This window comes from Micropterus salmoides, unplaced genomic scaffold, assembly GCF_014851395.1.
Source record: "Micropterus salmoides isolate LMB-PRFRI ecotype aquatic unplaced genomic scaffold, ASM1485139v1 Ms_hic_scaffold_127, whole genome shotgun sequence".
Lineage (NCBI taxonomy): Eukaryota > Metazoa > Chordata > Actinopteri > Centrarchiformes > Centrarchidae > Micropterus > Micropterus salmoides.
The window spans coordinates 9,166-31,109 of NW_024040341.1; the positions used below are offsets into that span (position 1 = coordinate 9,166).

Genomic DNA, 21,944 nt, shown 5'->3' on the forward strand with positions numbered 1-21,944 from the left:
AACGACTTCTGAGAATCAGTTTTATTGTGTACATGTACAAGAAATTTGACTTCGGTTTAGAGTTGGTTTCCTTGTACTTATACACAGAACAATTCACTGGGAGATAGAACTACACATACAGGACAACAAAGATAGATTTAACTAATATGTGTATACAAAGGGTGAAAAAATAGGTGAGTATCTTTAAAGATATATAAAAAGCAACAATGACCAACTATACAAGTAAAGAATTTATGTAAATTGTGAACAAATACAAGCGTTGCATTGGAATGAATATTTGAATGGGAAATAGAGTACCTACGGGATCTCAAATTAACAGTGTTGATTAGATATGCTAAAGGAGATAATTTTACTTGACTGTTTCCCATCTTTGATGTTGTGCGTATTTGCAGCTACAGTTGAGACCTTTTATTATTCACTACAGGCCTACAATATCACATCTGCATTTTAACACCGCCCTACAGGTCTCGAAGGCTTGAAGAAAATAATAACATAAGAAATATATACACTTTAATCTGACAGCACGCAAGTGAATCTACACGCCCACTGACAGTCCATAATAACGGGCTACAAAGGTAGGCGCTTAAGTACCCTGGGCACTCCTGGTTCACCTGCTGGTATTATTATTGTACTCACCAAGTTTGTCAAAAACTCAGGTAAACTCCCACTGCAACGTTATAATATTTTTATCATCTTGAGGTTGAATTAATCCATGTCCGTTACATGGATAAGTAACGACAATACGTACTATATACTTACATTTAATGCATTTAGCTGACGTGATATTCATTATTCATTAGCTTACTTGTCTGCTTTTCAGTAACTAACATTTGTACTGTTTGTGTGTCTTTCACCAGAGGCTCGGCAATGTCAACACAGCTTAATGTATTTGATGATAACAAAATGGTTAGTGAGCTAGACTAAATATTATAAATGAGATTGTTGCCACACTTTATAACAGTTGCATATTGCTAGCTGCGGTGTTGTCGCTGTAGTCAGAGAGAGGCTCGGAAGCATGAACAAAGCTACATCCCGACCCGATACCTTCACGTTAAAAGCAGAATAGTGGCTGTTCCAAGCAACAGAGAAAACAGGTGTGTGCTTCATTTATAAGTGAGGCTACAACACATTAACAAAAAGGCAGTAAAAATTTTATTTATTAATAAGTGATTTCATTGAAAATCTACATATAGCCCCTTTAAATAATGTTCCATGCTAATGTCCCTTAAGTTACTCTATATAAATTCACATCACCAGGCAAAGCACTGATTTTCTATGCTGAACTATAATTAACAGTGAGTCATAAAGTAGCAGGTTAAAATTCTTTCTGCCTTGCTATTTACTAATGATGTCTGTTAACAGGAGCAGAAAGTATATTCTGTTCTAAAAAGCTACTGTGATTTACTTGTTCAGTTTTACATTTGCGGTTTATTATTTGTTTATTATATATTGCATCAAGCATACATCACGCTCTTTATGGATGAGAAACCACTCTACTGTGACAGTCTCAGCACATGCCACACCAAATCATGAAAATGTTACTTTCTGTATGTATATTCTGATTCATGAATATTTTGCCAACAGGAACAATGACATAGACAGAACTATAACTTATTTTTAATTCAAACTCTATAATTTGCAGCATGCCTCCAAGACAGTGGTGATACCCCACACTAATGTGCTAAATATTTTCTTTATTTTCCTTTATTGAGTATTTGAGCAGACTTTGATTGTGCATCATTGTCAGTTTGTTTTGCAGTGTGGAAAAACCGCCACATGCGCACCGTGACCAACTATTTCATAGTGAATCTGTCCTTTGCTGATGTGTTGGTCACCATCATCTGCCTCCCTGCGAGTCTTGTGGTAGACATCACAGAGACGTGGTTCTTTGGAAACACTCTTTGCAAAGTTGTGCCTTATTTGCAGGTAAGAGATCAACTTTGACATCTGTGTTTCGCACAGGATATTAAAAATCTTGACCTGATCTAAACCACTTTGCTCATAAAAGGTTTATCACTATCACAAGGCCCTGGCTATTTTGATTAAATATATTTATTTCTCCAAATTCATGAGGGTAAAAAATGCTTTTTTCATATCCCATGAGATGAGCACTGTGTGGGACCTTTGATGTTATCCCATGAGGATTTAATGCCTCAAGCAAGTCTTTTGCTTTCTTCAATTCGTCCCTACTATGCCAAAACATCATGCCAAGAGAAAGTCATGCACTTTATTTCACACTGTAGGCCACATTTATGTAGTGAACTCCAACACTACCCTGCGCATATAATGTAACCTATACATTAAGCAAAGCCTACTATACTCTATACACATATCCAAGTGAATTTTTGCTCGACCATATCTCAAATTTTGGTCCTCGGTAACTGTGATGTACACTTTCAGGATGGACATAACACATCATACAAATTAGGGGTCTGTTTGAAGGCCTTCATGTTCACATTCACCCGGTTTGCTTTTGTGTGCTTTATCAATGAAATGTAACTGCTGCTGCTACATGTCTGCAAAGGCCACCTCCTGCTGTTTTTATGAACCCAGAATGCTCCCAAATTAGTTCCCGCTTGCAAATTACTTAAATTTGCTGACATTTTGCTAGGTTCTTCAATTTCCTGTGCTGTATTGAATAAAGGGAGATCATCCCCAAGAGTAGAAAAAAGGAAGTACCACAAGCAATAATATCGCCATTTGAAACAGTATGTTGTAATGAAACAACTGATTCCTGAAAGAAATCATGAAGCAGTAAAGGAAACTGTCAGGAATAAATGTTGATTTATTGAAACTGCAGCACCACAGATAAAGTTGTCAGTTTGTAATTAATTAATTGCAACAAAAGGGATTGGTTCACAGCACAGAAACATTACACTGGAAGCCCTTAATGGAAGCTCAATGCTGCTGGCTTAGCTTGTATTGAAGGTCTTTAATACTTTTAATGTGTTAACAACAGGGTGCCACAAAAGCAACAACATTAATATTGTTTTGACCCAAAACTGACATCATGTTTTTTGTTTGAGAATTACATTTGAGGTGGTGTCCTCTGACTTCCATTGATTAACATTTAAATGTCATTAGATGTTCACATTAACCAATTTCTTTCAGTCTGTAATTACACATTCTCTGGTCAATGCACTTTTTGAAATCCTGAACACAATACAGGATTAAATGGTGCTAGAAGTACCAGCAGGTTAAGGTATTTTTACTACTGCTGGGCACTGTAGTTGTTTTGCAGGTATTACCCAAACAAGGAAATTGTACATTTGTTAGGGACTATTTTCAGGGGCAGATTAATGCACATTTGGTGCACTAGTGAATATTACACAGGATGATTAACTCAGAATAAAATACACTGCACATGTAGTCAACGGTGTGACTCATTGATGTTTTTTGATATTTTTTGGATGATGGCACAGAAGTTATGTCAGGCTATCGGATCAAATCGAATATGGACCACATATGAAAGTGGCCCAAATCTGAACTGGAAAAGATCAGATTCCATGTGACTTGGCCTGTTGACACTGTTATAAAAAGATCAGATCTGAGTCATATATGAGAAAAAACTTCAGATTTGGTCACTTTGGCCTGCAGTCTGAACGTAGCCTAAGACATTTTTCCTACAGGCTGGTCCACTCTGTAGGCAGGTCTCCCTGTGGATTCTATATTTGCATCACATTCACATTCTCAGCCTCAAACATCACCATCCCAGATCTGTTTCAAGGCTTCCACTGCCCCCCACTCATTCTTCACACACCTTGAAAATAACAACACCTACATCAGAATGCTATTTGTGGATTCACAGCATTCAATACAATCTCCCTCATAAAACTGATTGGCAAACTTAGCACTCTGGGCTTGAGTTGCACATTCTGCAATTGGACATTGGACTTCCTCACTAACAGACCCCAGACAATTTGGATTGGCGGTCACATCTCCTCCACTCTAGTGCTCAACACCCGAGCGTGTGTTGAGCCCCCTCCTGTTCACAAAGTACACCCACGACTGCAGCCTATGACATGGAGTCAACTCTGCTGTGAGGTTTGCGGACAAGACCACCATCATTGACTGGATTACAAACAACACTGAGACTTCATATCAAGAGGAAATTAACAATCTTGCAGAGTGGTGCACAGAGAACAACCTACTGCTCAATGTCCAAAAACCAAGGAGCCGCAAGCTGTGAGACTTTTAAAATCATCCCCCTCAAACCATCAAAATGAATACCTTTTTGTTATGTTTTGGCTCTGTGTTGTTTGCATGTGTGTGGCATAAATGAAAGTACATTTTGTTTTACAGCCTTTTATTGTAAAATGACCAAGCTCAACATATGTCTTTTTCTGTTCTCTCCCTTCTTCTTAAGACCTTTTAATGAAGAAAATTCGTCACCAAAGGTGATCTAGTATACCTAGTGTTGGAGCTCAGCGTTTATTTCCCACAGCAAATGAACCTCCCAGATCCCACTCGTTTCTCTCCCACATGAAATTGGTGGGGCCACTGTGAGCTGAATGGACTCCATGGGACAACAATCTGATAACCACACTGAAATGGGATGAGAGCAAATATAGGAAGTTTCTCATACTTCAATATGCCACATCTAATTGTGGTGCAATTTCACAAATCCATAATTGAAATCTCATTTTTCTGTCATCCTGCCCTCTGTAGTGTATAGTCTGTGTGTCTCCTCCTGTCTGTGTCAGATTGTCTCACTCCCTGTGTTCTTTGTTAGTGTTACATGTCTCCCATACCAGTTTGTTGGATTACTTTGTTGTCTTCCATGCCTGGACTATTGCATTTCTGTTAGATTGTGGATTTTTGCCTGTCTAATGTTCAGTGAAATTTGCCTCACCAAATTAATAAATGCCATAAACTGTACCTGTTCGGCTTGAGTATCTTGCATTTGGGTCCAAATTGAGTTCACCTGTGTCTGTACTGGCAGACACAGACAACAGATTCAGCATGTTTTACTGCAAAACTGATCAGTGATGTTTTGCCATTCAGGTTTTATTAATGCTGAATATCTTATGTCTGTTGAAAAATGCACGACAATGAATTAACATTCACCATGGAAAGCAAATTGATTTTATCTAAAGTATTCGATTCTTGAGTAATCTCTCTGGCTGGTGGCTAAAGACTTGCTTTATAGCCATGTAATGTTTAAGATTTAAAGCAAACCCCTAACTCCTGCCAATTTTGGAATAGTGTTCCTTATTAATGTTTACTATTGCTCATAATGTCAATATCAAATTCAGGTCAATCTCTCATGTGTCACGATGCAAACCAGGACAAAATAAGAAGCTATAGGATCTATTTTTGGTTTCTGACTTTGTTCTCAAAATACAATTCCCAGAACATTTTTTCTCTGACTGGTGTTTCGTTTTTTTCTTTTTTTCCCTCCAGACCATCTCAGTTTCTGTATCAGTCCTCACACTGAGCTGTATTGCCCAAGACCGATGGTATGCTATCTGCCACCCGCTGATGTTCAAGAGCACAGCCAAGAGGGCTCGCAAGAGTATTGTTGTCATTTGGGTTGTGTCCTGCATCATCATGATCCCTCAAGCTATTGTGATGGAGTGCAGTAGCCTGCTGCCTGAACTAACAAACAAGACCAGCCTGTTCACTGTGTGTGATGAACATTGGGGAGGTTAGTGACGAATCTCAGTCACCCAGATCATAGTTATCCAAGGTGGTTTAAAGGGGCTATATGTAGTTTTTTTAATCACTTTTTACTGCCTATTTGTCAACAGGCTGTAGCCTCACATAGAAATGGACCACAGCCTGTATTCTTGGTTGCGGTAGGGGTTTTTTTATGCACGCTCCCTAGCCTCTTCCCTACTACACCGCAGCAAACAAAATGCAGTCCACTAACACTATAAACTGGGCCCAAGCACAGTTAAGCTGGACTCCGGCACGGTACGCTTGTAGTATGATCGCTAACCGTGCCCGAGCACCGAACTCGGACGTAAATACCACCGTGCCATGCGAGAGAAAGCGCTTTTTTCCCCCAAAGAGTGCAGGGTATCCCACAGAATGACAGCCTAACTGTGGCGCGGGGTGGGGGGGTGTGCTAACCTCGACAACCCAGTTGTAATCTGATGCTAACATAGCTATCCTTATTAGCTAGACTCTTTACATGCTTGCTAATAACTTTTTGTAAGGTGGAAATCCAACATCGACAGCATTCTATTTTGTATAGGCTTCACCCTCTAAGGCTATCGCTATTGGGTTTACCCCTACGCTCATGCACGGAACTGAGAAAAGCTTGTCTACGCACACACACAACGTGGGCCTCTCCTATGTCCGCACTTTGTACACACACACACAACAGTGAGACCTGGCCATCGGCTCCCATTTTTCTTCAGCACTGAGCTTTCTAAAGAGCAAGACGTTTGTCTAAAGAGCAGAAGATTCCTGAAGTGACTTCTAGCAAGCTGTCGGGTCAGGGCGAGACGCCGCTTCGTCCGTACGGGTGTGCGCCGTCTGCCACATGGGCTACATCATTCCGGGGGATCTGCATCCCCACTGCGAGGCTTACCTCGGACCAGAGCATGCCGGCTGAGCACTCACTCCCAGTTCGCATTGCCTGTTCTGTGCGCTTCTTACACCTGATGAGCAGCAGCGCCGGGCGGATAGCTTTGCCGTTCAGGAGGAGGAGGTGTGGAAGCCCACCCACTCCCTGGACGAAGCCCTGGACCTACTGTTACCGGAAGAACAGGAGTTGAACAATCCCACTTCTTCTATTCTATCCAGCGGCTCCCGGCTTTCCCCTCGCCAGGCCTTGGCGATCGCTTGCCTCAAGGTGGGCGAACCCAGCCTCGAGGTAGCGCTCTCCAGCGTGGTCTCTGTCCCGCTATCAGCCACCACCTCCCTGCCATCCATCAGCGGCCTCGTCAGAGAACTTCCTTCCATCATCCAGAGAGCTGCTGCCCACTGTCACCTGGTTGTTTCTCCGGCCCAAGAGCTCTCTCCCCTGGACAAAATGGCTGGCGTTCTCGCTCTCAGCCCCGCTGACTCATTGCCGTGCTCCCAAAGCGCCGGTTGTAGCCTTCTCGTGTGTGTTGGAGTTTTCACGGTGTGGAAGGTGGTCGAACACATCGCCACTCTTCTGCGGAACCAGCACGTACTGGTCTGCACCAACAACAAGGCAGCAGCAGTCTACATAAACCTCCAAGGCGGGGTAGGCTCGGCAAAGCTGCTGAGCTTGGCCAGGCGGCTGCTGCACTCATCTGCACTCCATCAGAGCAGAATACATCCTTGGCGTGTTGGACAGAGGAGTGGACATCAGCTCGCGTGAAGATCCACTGCTGGGGGGTAGACGCCTTCGTGCACCCACTATGGCCTCCTCGTCTGTTGTACTTTATGCTTTCCCACTTATTCGGCTGCTGTTGGGTCAGCCGTGGAAACTCTCTCAGGCTGGAGGCGCGGCCAGCCCCTGTGGGTCTGGCTGTTGAGAGGCGGTACCTGGAGGGTCAAGGCCTCTCCCGGGCAGTGGTGTGCACCATCTAGGTGTCGAGAGCCGTCTCTACTCAGTCCTCATACTGGGCACAGTAAAAGGCTACCGGGCCTACTGTGAGTATGCCCTTTGATTACGTTAGTTTGTTTGCTAACGCTAATCCATATTACTATCCTGTGTACCACCAGTATTATGTCAAAGTGTTGATTTTAGCCTGCAAGTAATGATGTAATGATTGCCCCTTTAAAATCAAGGGCATCTGGAAGTCCTGTTGCCCTTTTATTTTAACCCACCTTGGATGACTGGGGAGATTAATTTGCACAAATACCACTCAACCACATGAAAGCATTGTGTCAATCTCTCTCTTATGCTGCCAGATGCACAGGATAAACTGAGACTAAAGAGCATTGGTTTTTCCGTTTGCTAAAACCAGTGTGCATGTAAACCATTTATCTGATGTGATATTAAAATGATGAGAGTAGGGCACTATTCACAGGTTTATTATGACTAATAAGGTGTATTGACTCATGCTGGAAGTCAGATAAGCCAGTCATGGTGCCTTTCTAATTAAAATCCTCAACAGAGGAGAACCTTGAAAAAAGAGAGCTTTTCAGCCCATCACTTTAATTGCAGTAATTGAGGTAGGTTATTGATTAGATACCTTTTGAGACACGGATTGCTTATTTTATTGACACATGAAATTGAAGGTCAGTGAAAAGAATACTTTAAAACGAATTACAACTGTACCAATTAAATATACCTCGAAGCAAACCTCAAAGTGACCTTTTGAAGGCTCCCCCTGCCCCTGTTGATCGTTTCGTTAAACAGGGAGTCCAATCATGGCTTAGCAATCTTAACCAAGCACAGCAGGCCTGTCAAGCTTATTTTTATCACCTCTCCAAAAACAAAAAACAAAAGAGCAAACGTGTAAGAAATGGAGTAGACTTTTTTCTACAAGACATTGTAATGATTTTCAAGACAAATTACTGTTAAAAAATGATATAATCTTCTTTAGGTTCATCAGTGATGATAAATGATGAAAGTCCATAGTTCATCATCAACTATGGATGATGAATTCCATAGTTCATGAATGTTTAGCCTCATCAAATGTTTTTTTAGACTCAGTAGAAGCAACATCTTTGATAAAATTGGTCTGACATCTGCATGGTTTCCTTCATTAATCTCTCACAGTTTTTGAAGGTGATCTCTGGTTTTCTTTATCGATGTGTTTTAAAGCATTTCAGACAGTTATACTAAAGTGTTATTCTAAAATAAAAAATATTCAAGTCAAACTCGACAAAATAAAATGTGTGGTGATAAAACTATTTGTTTTATGTCATAAGCTGACATCTTAGGTTTCTGACATCTTAGGAAATTTAGGATTTCAGGAGTGAATCCTAAGAGGATGCAATATTTGGCAAAAAGCTGCTGAGATTTGCATTTTCTGTTATTTCAGCCAAGGTGAGTGTAAGATGTATGAAATTCACACTCTCAAGCAAGAGCAGCTTGATGTGTTTCCCGTATGTTTGCAACCTGCCAACTATCTGTTGCGATCATCCTGCTGTCTGTCTGATTAACATGAACTGAGGCAGGAAGAGAACTGATTTGACTACTTGTCTAGTACCAAATGTACTCCTGTTTATTAACTTGTGTATTAAGTAAATGCCTTAACTCAACCAACCATATCATCTGGGTCATGTCAGAGAGAAATGTATTCTTGCCATGTCACATGCATCAAATTCACTGTCAAGCGCTAGCAGCAGTTGGATTTGGAATTGCTGGATGCATGATTTATCAGAGCTCTTCTGTCGCACATACACGGGCCAACTCCAAAAAAGTAATTTAAAATTTAAGCTCATGGCATCTGGGCTGCACTTCATAATTGGTTAAGATGTGTAAGGTCAGGTCACAATGTCTCCAAGGGCCCCAGAATGGCAAAAACCTGGCCTGCCAAAACTGACTCATACAAATTGGCTGTTGCTTCTGAAGCACAATGAATGTATGCATAAACAATTCTTGCAAGCAAGACGTTGAAGGTTTACATAGAATCCTTGTTTCTCAGGAATGTTTGACACATTCCCGAGAAACAAGGATTCTATGTAAACTGGCTACTTTTAGTCAATACAGCTTCGTAATAAAGGAAAATATGAGGTCAGCCTCTTCATTCCTTTTCTCTTCTACAATGTGAGAAAACAGTACAAATCTTCAGAAATCTTATCCAGCCCATGACGATTAGCATCAAACGTCACCATCATCATCATTACTAGTATTTTAGTGCACCTGATCGTAAGTGTGGCGTGAAGGTCACTAGAGTAAATTGCATGAGTGTCATGGTGAATGTATGTCAAATGGTAGTGTTGTTATTAACCAGCCACTCTTCATTCTGGAACATGGACCCTCAATTGTGAAGAAATTTAGAAGTTAGACATTTCTTCCCGAAATGTATTGTACGCGTGTATCATAGCTCGTTTGCAGACAGTGTTTTGTGTTAGCATTCATTAGCAAAGTGAATGGACTCTTAGCCAGTATAGCTAACTCAGCTGTATACTGTTGGACTAGTTCACGGGTTTCGACGTGAAAACCTGGAGAGTTATCGGAAAGTTACAACTGCAAGTCAAAGCTCCGAGTTCGTTAGAAAGAGGGACACCGACCACGCCAGTTTGGACGCACGCTCGCACCCCTGTTGACACCAGAGACCGAGAGACGACAGCGGCAGAGCGCGGGACAGACCACGCTTTCTTTGGACACCTGCTTGCCCTTGTTTTGCTGGAGACCGGGAAAGACTGTTGAACTCTGCACAGTGGACTGAACTGTTGCTTAAGGTAAAACTCTTTAATTCTGTTGCTCCTTTGAGTGAAGTGGACCAATAGTTTAAGTATCGTCGCTCTCAAGCATCGCAACGAAGTTTGGGGTTTTATTTTATTTTATATGCCGGCTTGTGTGTGTGCGTGCTTGGTGAGTGTGGGCCCACTGAGTTAACATTATAGTTTAATTTGAACTGAAGGTAACTGAAAAGTTGTTATAGTGTGTTTAAACCAGTAAAAGGGGATTAATATTATTGCGTTACCCTGGTATTCAAGAAAAGGGATATTCCAAAGAGACTGAAAATACATTTATTTTATTGTTTATGTTAAAATTGCCAAAGTAAAATGGGGATTTATTATTTCTAAACTAACCCTGGTGTGTTGCATTATTACTTTTACCAAAGGTATATTCAACACATAAGGTAAATGTCTGTGTTTTGTTGACAAGGTGGCAACTTTAGTTTTATTGCAGCATGCTAGTTACTCTAATGTAGGTTTAGTGTGACTTTACAGAGCTAATAGACGTTAGATGAACCTAGCCTAGTGACAGTGGTGTTGCAAATCACTTGAGATAAATACAGAAACCCAAGACAATTAAAAGTGTATAGAAACTGAAGATAAAAAGGAACCTTATTTCAAGTATTCAGTTAGTTTGATTTAAGAACTCAGGGCCCCACCCTGCTTAAGATAGGGAAAGGTGGGCTACATAGAAAAGGCTAAGCTACAAAAAATTTAACCAAGTCAACAAAATGTACATTAAATAACAGTCAATATCACGTTAATTTAGCAAGCAAGGACTAATCTGTAAGAGTTTTTGCTATATTGGTCTTTGGAAGCACCCCAAATATTCTATCAAAAGGCATATAATAAAAATACTATGAAATTTTATCAATGGGCTTTTGTGTTTGTTTTTTTTTGTTTTTTACCTGCAGACTCAAACACATATTCATATGTAAGATAATAGTTAAGCACAGAAATAATAAATACATTAATATATAATACACAAACAATAATAAACCATAGACAGATGTAGATAAATGTTGCACTTAGTACCTCAAGTTTATTTGCTTGAAGATGTTTTTCCAATTTTTCAATCCTTTCTTGAGTGTTGAGGAGTTCCCTCGATGGAAATCGTAACCAGCTCCAGTGGATTTATTTTCCACGCATGCTCGCTGTTGTTCGGACTATGAAGCACCATAGGAGAGGGAAAGGAGCCGGGTCGCTTGTGTGTTTCCGCCAGCGTGGACCCCGCACATCGCACACCAGCAATATTTCTCTCCGTGTGATCACTGTGCAACAAACTGGATGAACTTAAGTTCCCCTTCGAGGGAACTCGAACTGCGTCGGTGACGACACTATGGGAACGCCTCTGGGCGTGGCAGGGCTGAACTATGAATGAAACTACTCCAATCCTATTGGTGTTGCTAGAACGGTAGCGTGTGACGGCGTAACCGGAGGGGTATATAAGCACGCCGGCACACAGGACACATTAGCCTTTTTTTATTCAGCAGGCACTCTGAGTATGTTTGGAAGCTCCACTATCGAGAAAGTTGTTGTCTTACCTGGAAATCCTGACGAAGCAGTAGAGACCATGTCTGGTAATCAGTTCCGACGATGTGTTTTCCATGCCCACGCTACATCGCGGCTCGGGAGACTCATGAGATGTGTGTTCCTGTCTGGGGATGTCGCACGCCCAGGCAGCTCTCGAGGGGGCTGCCTGCGGCCATGGCAAGGCCCGGTCCTGAGGGTGCTGACTCCGCCTCCTCTCTTCCCCGTTCGGAGCCGTTTCTTGGCTTCTCCTGCCCGAGGTATGAGTTTAGAGAGGCTTGCACAGTCTTATTCTGAGGAGCTAGACATGCTTAGCATCATGGAGGATGACTTCCGGGAGCCGGGCCGACGTCATCAGTCCGTGCCCAGCTATGAGATTTACACAATGAGTTGTGTAAATCATGGAATCATGAATCATGGACCGAAAAAAAAAAAGAGAGCTGCTCTGCACGGCTGACTGTGTCCCCTCTGCTGGACTACAGCAGCGTGACAGAAACTAAGCAGCACGGCTTTGGAACGAAGCATTCGCGTGCTATCTTTCTCCCCCCCTCGCTTCATCCCTTCAGACGCCGGCGCTCCCCACCAAGCCGTGTCGGACGACATCCTTTTGGTGGGCAAGGCCTACATGGCAGCGGGTTGAGCTGGTGCAAGCCTGCACACCATGGCCACCTTGCAGGCGTACCAGGACGATCTTCTCAAAGACTGTGACCTAGGGGGAGGTAACTCTGAGGAGGACCTGACTGAGCTCCGTAGAGCTACGGACTTAACACTCCGTGTTAACAAGGAGACGGCCCGTTCCTGTGGCTACGGAACGCCATCTGTGGCTCAACCTCTCGGGCATCCGGGGGAAGGAGAAGGCTTTTCTCCTGGATGTGACCCTCTCTCCTACTGGCCTGTTTGGTGAGGCAGTGGATGCTGTCGGCAGCAGGTTTCAGCACGCCAAAGGCAGGGAGAGGCGTTTGAGCAATATCTCCCCCGCCGGTCTGGGTCCAGGACGGCGACGGCTGAAGAGAGACGAGCTCAGCCCTCAGCTAGCTCCTACCGCCGGAGCCAGAAGCGAAGCGTCGCTTCCTGTAGTCCCTCTCAACAAACCTGGGACGCGAGGCGACTCTCTCGCCCACAGCCCCCCCGAGAAGACGGGCCTGAGGACCGTCATTCAGTCTCGGTTGGTTCCCTTAGCGGATTTTGTAGAAACATGGCGGAGCTTTGCAAACATTACCCCGTAGGTCCTGCGCACCGTAGTGGATGGCTACAGGATGCAGCTCTGGCCCCGCTGAGGCTCCAGGGCATCCACATATTGAACTACATCGACGACTGGCTCATCCTGGCCAGTCTCGGAAGTTAGCGGTTCGGCATCGAGATGTCGTCCTGGCCCACCTTCAGCGTTTGGGGCTCATCCTTGTCAGAACCAACAATACGGCAGTGGTGGCCTATTTGAATCACCAGGGGGGTCTGCGCTCGCGCCCGTTATGTAGACTGGCACATCAGATCCTCATGTGGTCCCAGCAGAGACTGCTGTCCCTCAGAGCGATGTACGTCCCTGGGACCCAGAATCAGGGAGCAGACCTGCTGTCGAGACAGGGGCTGAGGCCCGGAGAATGGAGACTCCACCCTGAGGTGGTGGAGTTATTATGCGAAGAGATCGGCCCCATAGACGTGGACTTGTTTGCGTCCCGAGAGACGGCGCACTGTCCCCTGTGGTTCTCCCTCTCACCCCCAGCCCCTCTAGGGCTGGATGCGTCTCGGGTTACGTATGTAACCCTTGTTCCCCGAGAAGGGGAACGAGACACTGCGTCGGTCCGCCACACCTCACCCCGCCTGGAGTGCCTTGCTTCATAGAAAAACATACTCAGAGTGCCTGCTGAATAAAAAAAGGCTTATGTGTCCTGTGTGCTGGCGTGCTTATATACCCCTCCGGTTACGCCGTCACACGCTACCGTTCTAGCAACACCAATAGGATTGGAGTAGTTTCATTCATAGTTCAGCCCTGCGACGCCCAGAGGCGTTCCCATAGTATCGTCACCGACGCAGTGTCTCGTTCCCCTTCTCGGGGAACAAGGGTTACATATGTAACCCGAGACGTTACTGACGGGGAAAAACAGAGCCTTTTATTCAACTTCTGTTCTGTGCTTCATGGAGACATGGCTGTGTGGACTGACACCGGCATCTGCGCTGCATCTGGCTGGATTCCAACTCTACAAAGTGGACCGCAACACAGAACTCTCTTGCAAAACAAAAGGTGGAGGTGTCTGTTTTTACATCAACAGTGACTGGTGTACCGATGTGACAGTGATTCAGCAGCACTGTTTTCATGACCTGGAATATTTTATCATTAACTGTAAACCGTTGCTTTCCCCATGAGTTTTTTTTCATTCACTCTGGTCGGTGTTTACATTCCATCGCAGGCCAACGTGCACGATGCACAGTGCATGCTTGCTGACAGGATACTGTGTGTGGAGTAGACATGCACTTCCCTTGTTATTGTTCTTGGTGACTTTAACAAAGGAAACCTCAGCCAAGAACTCCCATTATACAGGCAATTTGTAAAGTGTCCAACCAGAGAGGAGAACATTCTGGATCACTGCTACAGTACAGTAAGCAGAGCCTATCACACCGTCCCCTGCACTACACTGGGTCACTCTGACCATGTCATGGTCCACCTGATTCCTGCATACAGGCAGAAATTAAAACTCTGATGTCCTCATCACAGGTTTACAAAGCAGTGGACCAATGAAGCTGTAGAGGACCTTCAGGCGTGTTTGGACTGCACTGACTGAGATGTTTTCAGGACTACTACCACCAATCTGGATGAGTTTACTGATGCTGTGACATCCTACATCAGCTTCTGCAAGGACAGCTGTGTACCATCACAGACCAGGGTGAGTTTTATAACAATGACAAACCCTGGTTCACAGCTAAACTCAGATAAATCAGACTGGAAAAGGAGAAGGCATTTAGCAGTGAGGACAGGGCCAGGTTTAAGGTTCAAAGTACAGGTTTAACAAATAGGCGCGAGAAGCTAAATGACAGAGAGACTAAAGAACCACTTCTCTGAAAATGATGTCACTTCTGTCCGGAGGGGTTCAGACAGATCACAAACTACAAACCCATCCATCGACGACGCTCGCCTGGCAAATAACACCTCACTGGAGACATGCCATGTGCCAGCCTGCTTAAAAACCTCCACCATCATCCTTGTCCCCAAAAAAACAAGGCCCACAGGACCTGACATCTGTGGTAATGAAGTCTTTTGAGCGCCTGTGTTGTCAGTTCTCCTGGACCCCTGCAGTTCTCCTGGACTCCTTGACCTACAGAGGATCCTGTTTGTGGATTTCAGCTCTGCTTTCTACACCACCATCCTGGCTCTGCTGCAGGACAAGCTCTCCCAGCTGAGCATGCTGACAGTTTGATCACAGACTTCCTGACTGACAGGACGCAGCACGTGAAGCTGGGAAAATGTGTCTCTGATTCCAGGACCATCAGCACCGGTTCCCCTCAAGGATGCATTCTTTCCCCTCTGCTCTTCTCCCTGTACACAAACAGCTGCACCTCCATTCACCAGACCATCAAGTTCCTGAAGTTTGCAGATTACACCCCCCTCATTGGGCTCATCTCTGGTAGGGATGAGTCCACCTACAGGTGGGAGATTGACCATCTGGTGACCTGGGGCAGCCAGAACCACCTGGACCTCAACGCTCTAAAGACAGTGGAGAGGGCAGAAACTGTTTCAGACTCTGCTGTGGCCCATCAGACCAAAACGTCTCACCACAAAAACAGGTTCTTCCCATCTGCAGCTAGCCACATTAACAATATATTTTGTCAATTTATATATTTATGTACACAATCGTCTTCTGCTGCAATACGTCTGCACAACACAAACCCTTCACATAGTTGTATTATTTTTCTCTGTTATTTTTGTTTTTTATTCTTATATAACTTGCATCTGTTTATTGCATATTTATACATTTCTACTTTTATGTCAGCTGTATGTTTGTCTAGGTGTAGCACCTAATCACAAAGCAAATTTCTCATGTGTATAATAGTACTTGGCAATAAAGCTCTTCTGATTCTGAGGATGATGTATGATATACAGTACATGTCTCCAAAGACAGAGCGCCTGGAGCGCCCAGGTCAGTGTAATCAGCTGAGACCCTCCACTGTCCAATGGTAACCAACACAGGTTGGTTGGGGTGTCACACTGGATAAAGCATCATAATTCCAGCCCGTGAAAGTTTGGAGGTGTATCTCTCTGTTACAAGGCCAGGTCAGACATATTGAACTTATTCAGTATTTAAGAGAAGCAAACAGAATTTACACACAGTAAGGGTAAGTTGTGTTTCCACTCTCACTACAATCAAGACATCGCCAAGGCCGTACACTGCACAGAACAGAACATTGTGTATGGGTTGGCTTTTCCCTTAGAAATGTTTATCTGGTTAATGTCAATTATTGATTGTGTTTAATTTATTCCCCAAGTCTGGGAAAGGTGATGCATTTCTTTCCAGGTTACAAAAATAAAACGCAACTGAATACTGCTTCACTGCCTCTAGAGTACTTGGAGTCAAATGGTTTTAACAGTATATATTGTGGCCTACTTTTACTTAACCGTGTGAATTTCATGCATTTGACACTTACCTGGATTGAGACAAGAACATGTATTTCTCAGCAGGTTTAAAGAAAAACACCTCTGCCAAATACTGCAGTCTCCCCTCTGCTTTTTCTCTTGAGACCTAGGAGTCAGATGGCTCAGCACATATTATAGGCTGTTTTCATACATCTTTCATTGATCTTGGCTGTAATAACAAGGCATTTCTCTGCAGCTCTAAAATCTTATCTGCCAAATAATGCTTTTCTGCCTTATATTTCTCTAGAGACACTTTGGGATCAAATATATTACCGGCAATATATTTGAGCTGTTATGGCTTGACAGTGAGAAATTCTCAGCAGGTACAGAAAAAAACATTTGTCGAATAATGCACTGCAACTTCATTCCTTACTTACGGACTTCATACATTTAATAATGACCTAAGCTGAAATAATAAGAGATGCATTGCTCTGCAGCAGTTCTGTCGATTAATGAATTCACCCCTTAACAGTCAGCAAGAACACTTCAAATCAAACTGTGATAGGAATCAAATGGTGTCAACAGCACATACTTTATTTGATCGACTTTGACATGACAGATTGGCTTTGACACTGAACATTAATTTTAAAACCCTAATTTTATAATAACTATCTGAAATGCTTAAAAACACATCAAAATCACCTTTAGAAACGTTCTTAAACTATAGACTTCAGATCATTTGTCATCATCAATTAACCTGTCAAGGAATTATATTGTTTTTAAACAGTACTTTGCTTAGCTGCGAGTGCTCCTGCGAGGGATGTGCAGTTCTTGGCAGGCAGGCAGAACTTGGTTGTTTTTGGTTTTGGATTTTTGGTGATAAAAAATACCACCATTTCATTTTTAAAAGTACTTTATCTGATAAGTCATTACACTGTCACTGTTTCATCTGCTTTGATTGTTATCAGTCCATCTGAGCATGCTACTGGGAGGGGCATGTAGTTCTTGGCGGGCAGGCAGAACTCTGTATAACAACTGTTACATTAGAAAATTTTCTGTTCAGGACTGACTGGAAAACCCACTGCATGGGAGTGAATGTTTCTGTATCACAGTTGAGAGAAACAGTGGCAGGTCTGTCCTGAATTTTATTTGTTGTGGGGATGTTTACATCCAAGCTGCCCCAGCCAAACTCGTGTAAGATAGCGTTACAAAGTTATGGGGATTTCCAATCCTCAAATAATTTTCTTTTGTACAAAAAGTTTAAATCTAACCACTGTTTTGCTTGGCCGTGTATGTTGTCCTATAACAACCTTATAATGAATAACATTATATTTTTATTCTACTTTAAAGAATACTAAGACTAACTAGCTTTACCAAAACACAAAGAAGCACTGCTCCGTCTGGATCAGCTGGTGAGGATGCTGACCTCTCTGCCTGGGAAATGTAGCTTTAGTCTCAATCCTTTAGTATTATCATGTAGTCATCATGTGAATATTTAAGACCCGTTTACAAGATTATTGTTTTAAACAAATTAGCTTTAAAAATATTTTAATATATGAGATAGAGACTGAGTTTTCAACCAACGCACAATATACTAGCATTAAAATTAGTTTACCTAGCTAGCCACAGCTGATAATCTGGTAGCGACAGTTGTAATTTCTGCCAACAAAATCCATGGTTGTCAGCCAAAAGCCTGCTTTTGTTTACTTCTCTGAAGTCAAAAACCCATTGTTAGAAAAAAGTATTTTGAGTGAAAAAACAGCCATGTTATCATTGTAAATGTGCAGTGTCAGGATGGAATGTTTGACAGAGAAAGCAACAGTAACGAATGGGCTAATGGTTACTATCCAGATGGTTTTAAGTCAAATTATGATTATGTGTTTTTATTCTTTCCACAGCTGAGATCTACCCAAAAGTGTATCACAGCTGTTTCTTCATTGTCACATACTTTGCACCATTATGTCTCATGGTCCTGGCGTATATCCAGATATGTCACAAGCTATGGTGTCAACAGGTGTGTACTCCTGCACTTTATGTTGCAATACATCAGCTTTTACAATGCCATGATTAAACAGTGAACTGCTCTTTCTTTGGCAGTTTTAAAGTGTGTGATATACACATATTTTTAATCAACAGATTCCCGGAAACACATCAGTGTTGCAGAGGAAGTGGAGGTCCATGCAGTGTTCAGGTCCCACTCCAGGGCTGGGAGAGTCCATGAGGGTCAGGACCAGCACAGTTTGTGCTGAGATCAAACAGATCCGGGCCCGGCGCAAGACAGCTCGCATGCTAATTGTAGTGCTCTTTGTTTTTGCCCTGTGCTACCTACCAATCAGCGTGCTCAATGTGATGAAAAGGTAATAATTGCTCAAGCTCTAAATTATCAAAAGCCATTCAAATGCAGAGGGATCAGTTTACCACATCTAGCATTGCTTTTTTCGTCAGGAGCTCACCTTGGAAATTTCATGTTTAATAATGACTGTTACAGTATATTTAGTATTTAAGCACTGAATAGTGGCTTGTTTTATTATTTTAATAATAATGTGATTTGTAGTATAGCATCAAAATCATGCAAACATGAATTATTTTTTAACTGATGGGCCTAATGTCATACCTTACTTCCAGAGTCTTTGGGACATTCAGGAGCACAAATGACAGAGAGACAGTGTATGCATGGTTCACCTTTTCACATTGGCTCATATATGCCAACAGTGCAGCAAATCCTATCATCTACAATTTCCTCAGTGGTAAGTTTGTAACTCACCACTCAGACCAGTTGTGTGTGTTCATTACTGTCCTCTAGTGGACGGTTTGACAACAACCCTATGTCTCACTGCTTTAAGTTGCATGTATTACAAAATGTCTTACATGAATTTACAGATTGTAGATGCCGTTGCTTCTCAGATGTTAGTCATCATGTGCTTAAAAAAAAAAAAAAGATGTATTTATAATAAATCCATAGTCAATCAAATTTTCTAAACAAAATGTGTACTTAATAATGCGCATGAAACTGAAAAATGCAGTTTGTGATGCAAAGTGTTCAAACGTAATGGTTTCTGAGTGTATTTCATATTTCTCTTATTCCAGGGAAGTTCCGTGGGGAGTTCAAAACAGCCTTTTCTTGCCATTGTTATGGCAAAGGCCAAAATCACACACAGAGGACACGGACCAGACCAAGCACAGACAGACGGAAATCCCTGTCAACTCAAGTTAGCAACATGGACAATGTGTCACGCATATCAGATCAGATAGTGTAGTTTTATAATCCAGGTGGGGAGTTTTTCTGACCAATTCAAGCATCAGAGGACACACTCATCGTTAAGGTAGACATTATTTTTGTTTTATGTTTGCTTAGTTTCACGAGGACACTTTATGGAAGTTAAGAGCTTTAGCAATCTGGGCACTGTTTTCTGAAGACCTTCTCACATTAACACAATCAGGAACACAGTAGGACATGGCCTCCTCACTGCACAGAAACTGTCTATTTATTATTAAAGGACACCTTTTGAATGTTTAGTATTTATTAACGCATACCATATGTACTATATACAAGGTTAAGTGAGTTTTAATTGGACGTATTGTATTGTAAATGTACTATGTTGACTGCTCTGCACTGGAGATGAACCTGCTGATTCCAATTTTGGCCGATTCCAATTTTCATTCTCTCTAAGAACTATAAATGACAGACACAAACATTTTTGTAACTTTTCTTTACTGGAAAATTCTCTTTATTAGGATCCCCATAAGCAACGCTTTTCTGACTGGGGTCCATTCCGCAGCAGGTTACAGGAGCTTCTCTCAGTCAACACAAAAGTAATTCAGGTTAGCTGGACAGAGTTTTTAGTATGAATAAAATCTAACTGAAAAGAAACTGCAGTAGGTTATAACAAGGCTCAGTGTTTCCCACAAAAGGATAATGTAAATGTAGTGGGGGGGGATGTATATATTTTTTATTTGAAAATATTTGAAAGAATACATTACCCTATTTCTAGTATTTCTATAGTATAATTTCACCATTTTAATTCTACTTAATTGTCCAAATTACTTTTTACTCAGACACCATCCAGCACAGCACGTGTGTAACATTTAGTGTGACCGGCAGAAAATCGGACATTTGACATCACCGGCCCATACTGTCCTCAGCCAGTTGATTGGTGCATCCCTACGGCATACATTTATTTTTAGTTCAGTAGCAGGATTTGTTTATTAATGTTTATATATTTAGGTTTTATGGGTTTTTATAACAATAATACAGCAGGTGCTATAGACAATAAGTCTTTTAACTGCTCAGGCTTGTAGTTTGTCTCCTTGATTTGTAGTTCCTGCATGAATGGTCCTGGTGGACTTCGTTATGAAACGGCTTTCTTTCACTGGACATACACTGAGTTTTGATTGAACAATATCGGCAAAGCAAATATTTTATATTGTAGCTACACACTTGCCTACTATGTATTGCACCAAAGCAAAATTTATTAATTCTATTTTAATCCATTAAACCATTTTGAAATACAATGAAGTGCTTCTGTCAGTCACCTTTACTGACAGCTTCAGAGCGCAGGGGGACATTGTCCTGCTGGAAAAGATAATTCTCCAGGCCCAACCTTTCAATCATTCCACTTAATGAACACAATGGTAATGAGTCCTGTAAATGAATGATTTATTTTGATTAGATTTTTTACAAAAAATACAATTTAATAAATGCATAAACAACAGAAAATGGAATGAGGACTCTCAAGTGTATACTTTAATCCAGTCTTTATTTGACTGTAAAACAATTGTTTCTCAACAAGTGGTAATGCTTAAACATTGTTTTGTTTGGCTTCATGACCATCATAGAAAAACAAATTAATTTCTCCTCGCAGCTTAATTAAGGCTAATATGCCTGTAAATATGCTGTGGCACACACACACACAAACGTGTGTCTGGCTCTCTTCCTTTTGGCTGAGAGTAAATGCTTGAGTGTGAGCAGCAATTCATTTACAGCACACGTTGTTTGTTTTGCTGCACTATAACTATTGTAAACAGGCACCCTTGATTTGGCATACCGTGATCCCAGTAAGGAAATTGCACTATTGACACATACAGTGCTGGTCATATAATTGATTAATTTCAGTAATTCCATTTAAAAAGTGAAACTTGGATATTGTATTCATTCATTACACACAGACTGATATATTTAAAATGTTTATTTAATTTAATTGTGATGATTAAAACTGAGAACTAATGAAAATCCCAAATTCAGTATCTCCAAAAATTAGAATATTACTTAAGACCAATACAAAAAAAGGATTTTTGGAAATGTTGGCCAACTGAAAAGTATGAACATGAAAAGTATGGGCCCCTTTTGCCTGAATTACTGCAGCAATGTGGCGTGGCATGGAGTCAGTCAGTCTGTGGCACTGCTCAGGTGTTATGAGAGCCCAGGTTGCTCTGATAGTGGCCTTCAGCTCTTCTGCATTGTTGGGTCTGGCGTATCGCATCTTTCTCTTCACAATACCCCATAGATTTTCTATAGGTTAAGGTCAGGCGAGTTGATGGCCAATTAAGAACAGGGATACCATGGTCCTTAAAC

At 42.1% G+C, this 21,944-nt stretch overlaps 1 protein-coding gene across 1 annotated transcript; it reads left to right on the plus strand.

The window, feature by feature from the left end:
* The first annotated feature begins 206 nt into the window (after window positions 1–206).
* On the plus strand, window positions 207–19,824 carry LOC119900138 (orexin receptor type 2-like). The gene is made up of 7 exons (XM_038714897.1): window positions 207–222; window positions 1,748–1,926; window positions 5,404–5,647; window positions 18,271–18,386; window positions 18,509–18,729; window positions 18,998–19,119; window positions 19,460–19,824. Exons 1-7 carry the CDS (start codon window positions 207–209, stop codon window positions 19,627–19,629), a joined length of 1,068 nt encoding a protein of 355 aa, XP_038570825.1. The 3' UTR covers window positions 19,630–19,824.
* The last annotated feature ends 2,120 nt before the right edge of the window (window positions 19,825–21,944 follow it).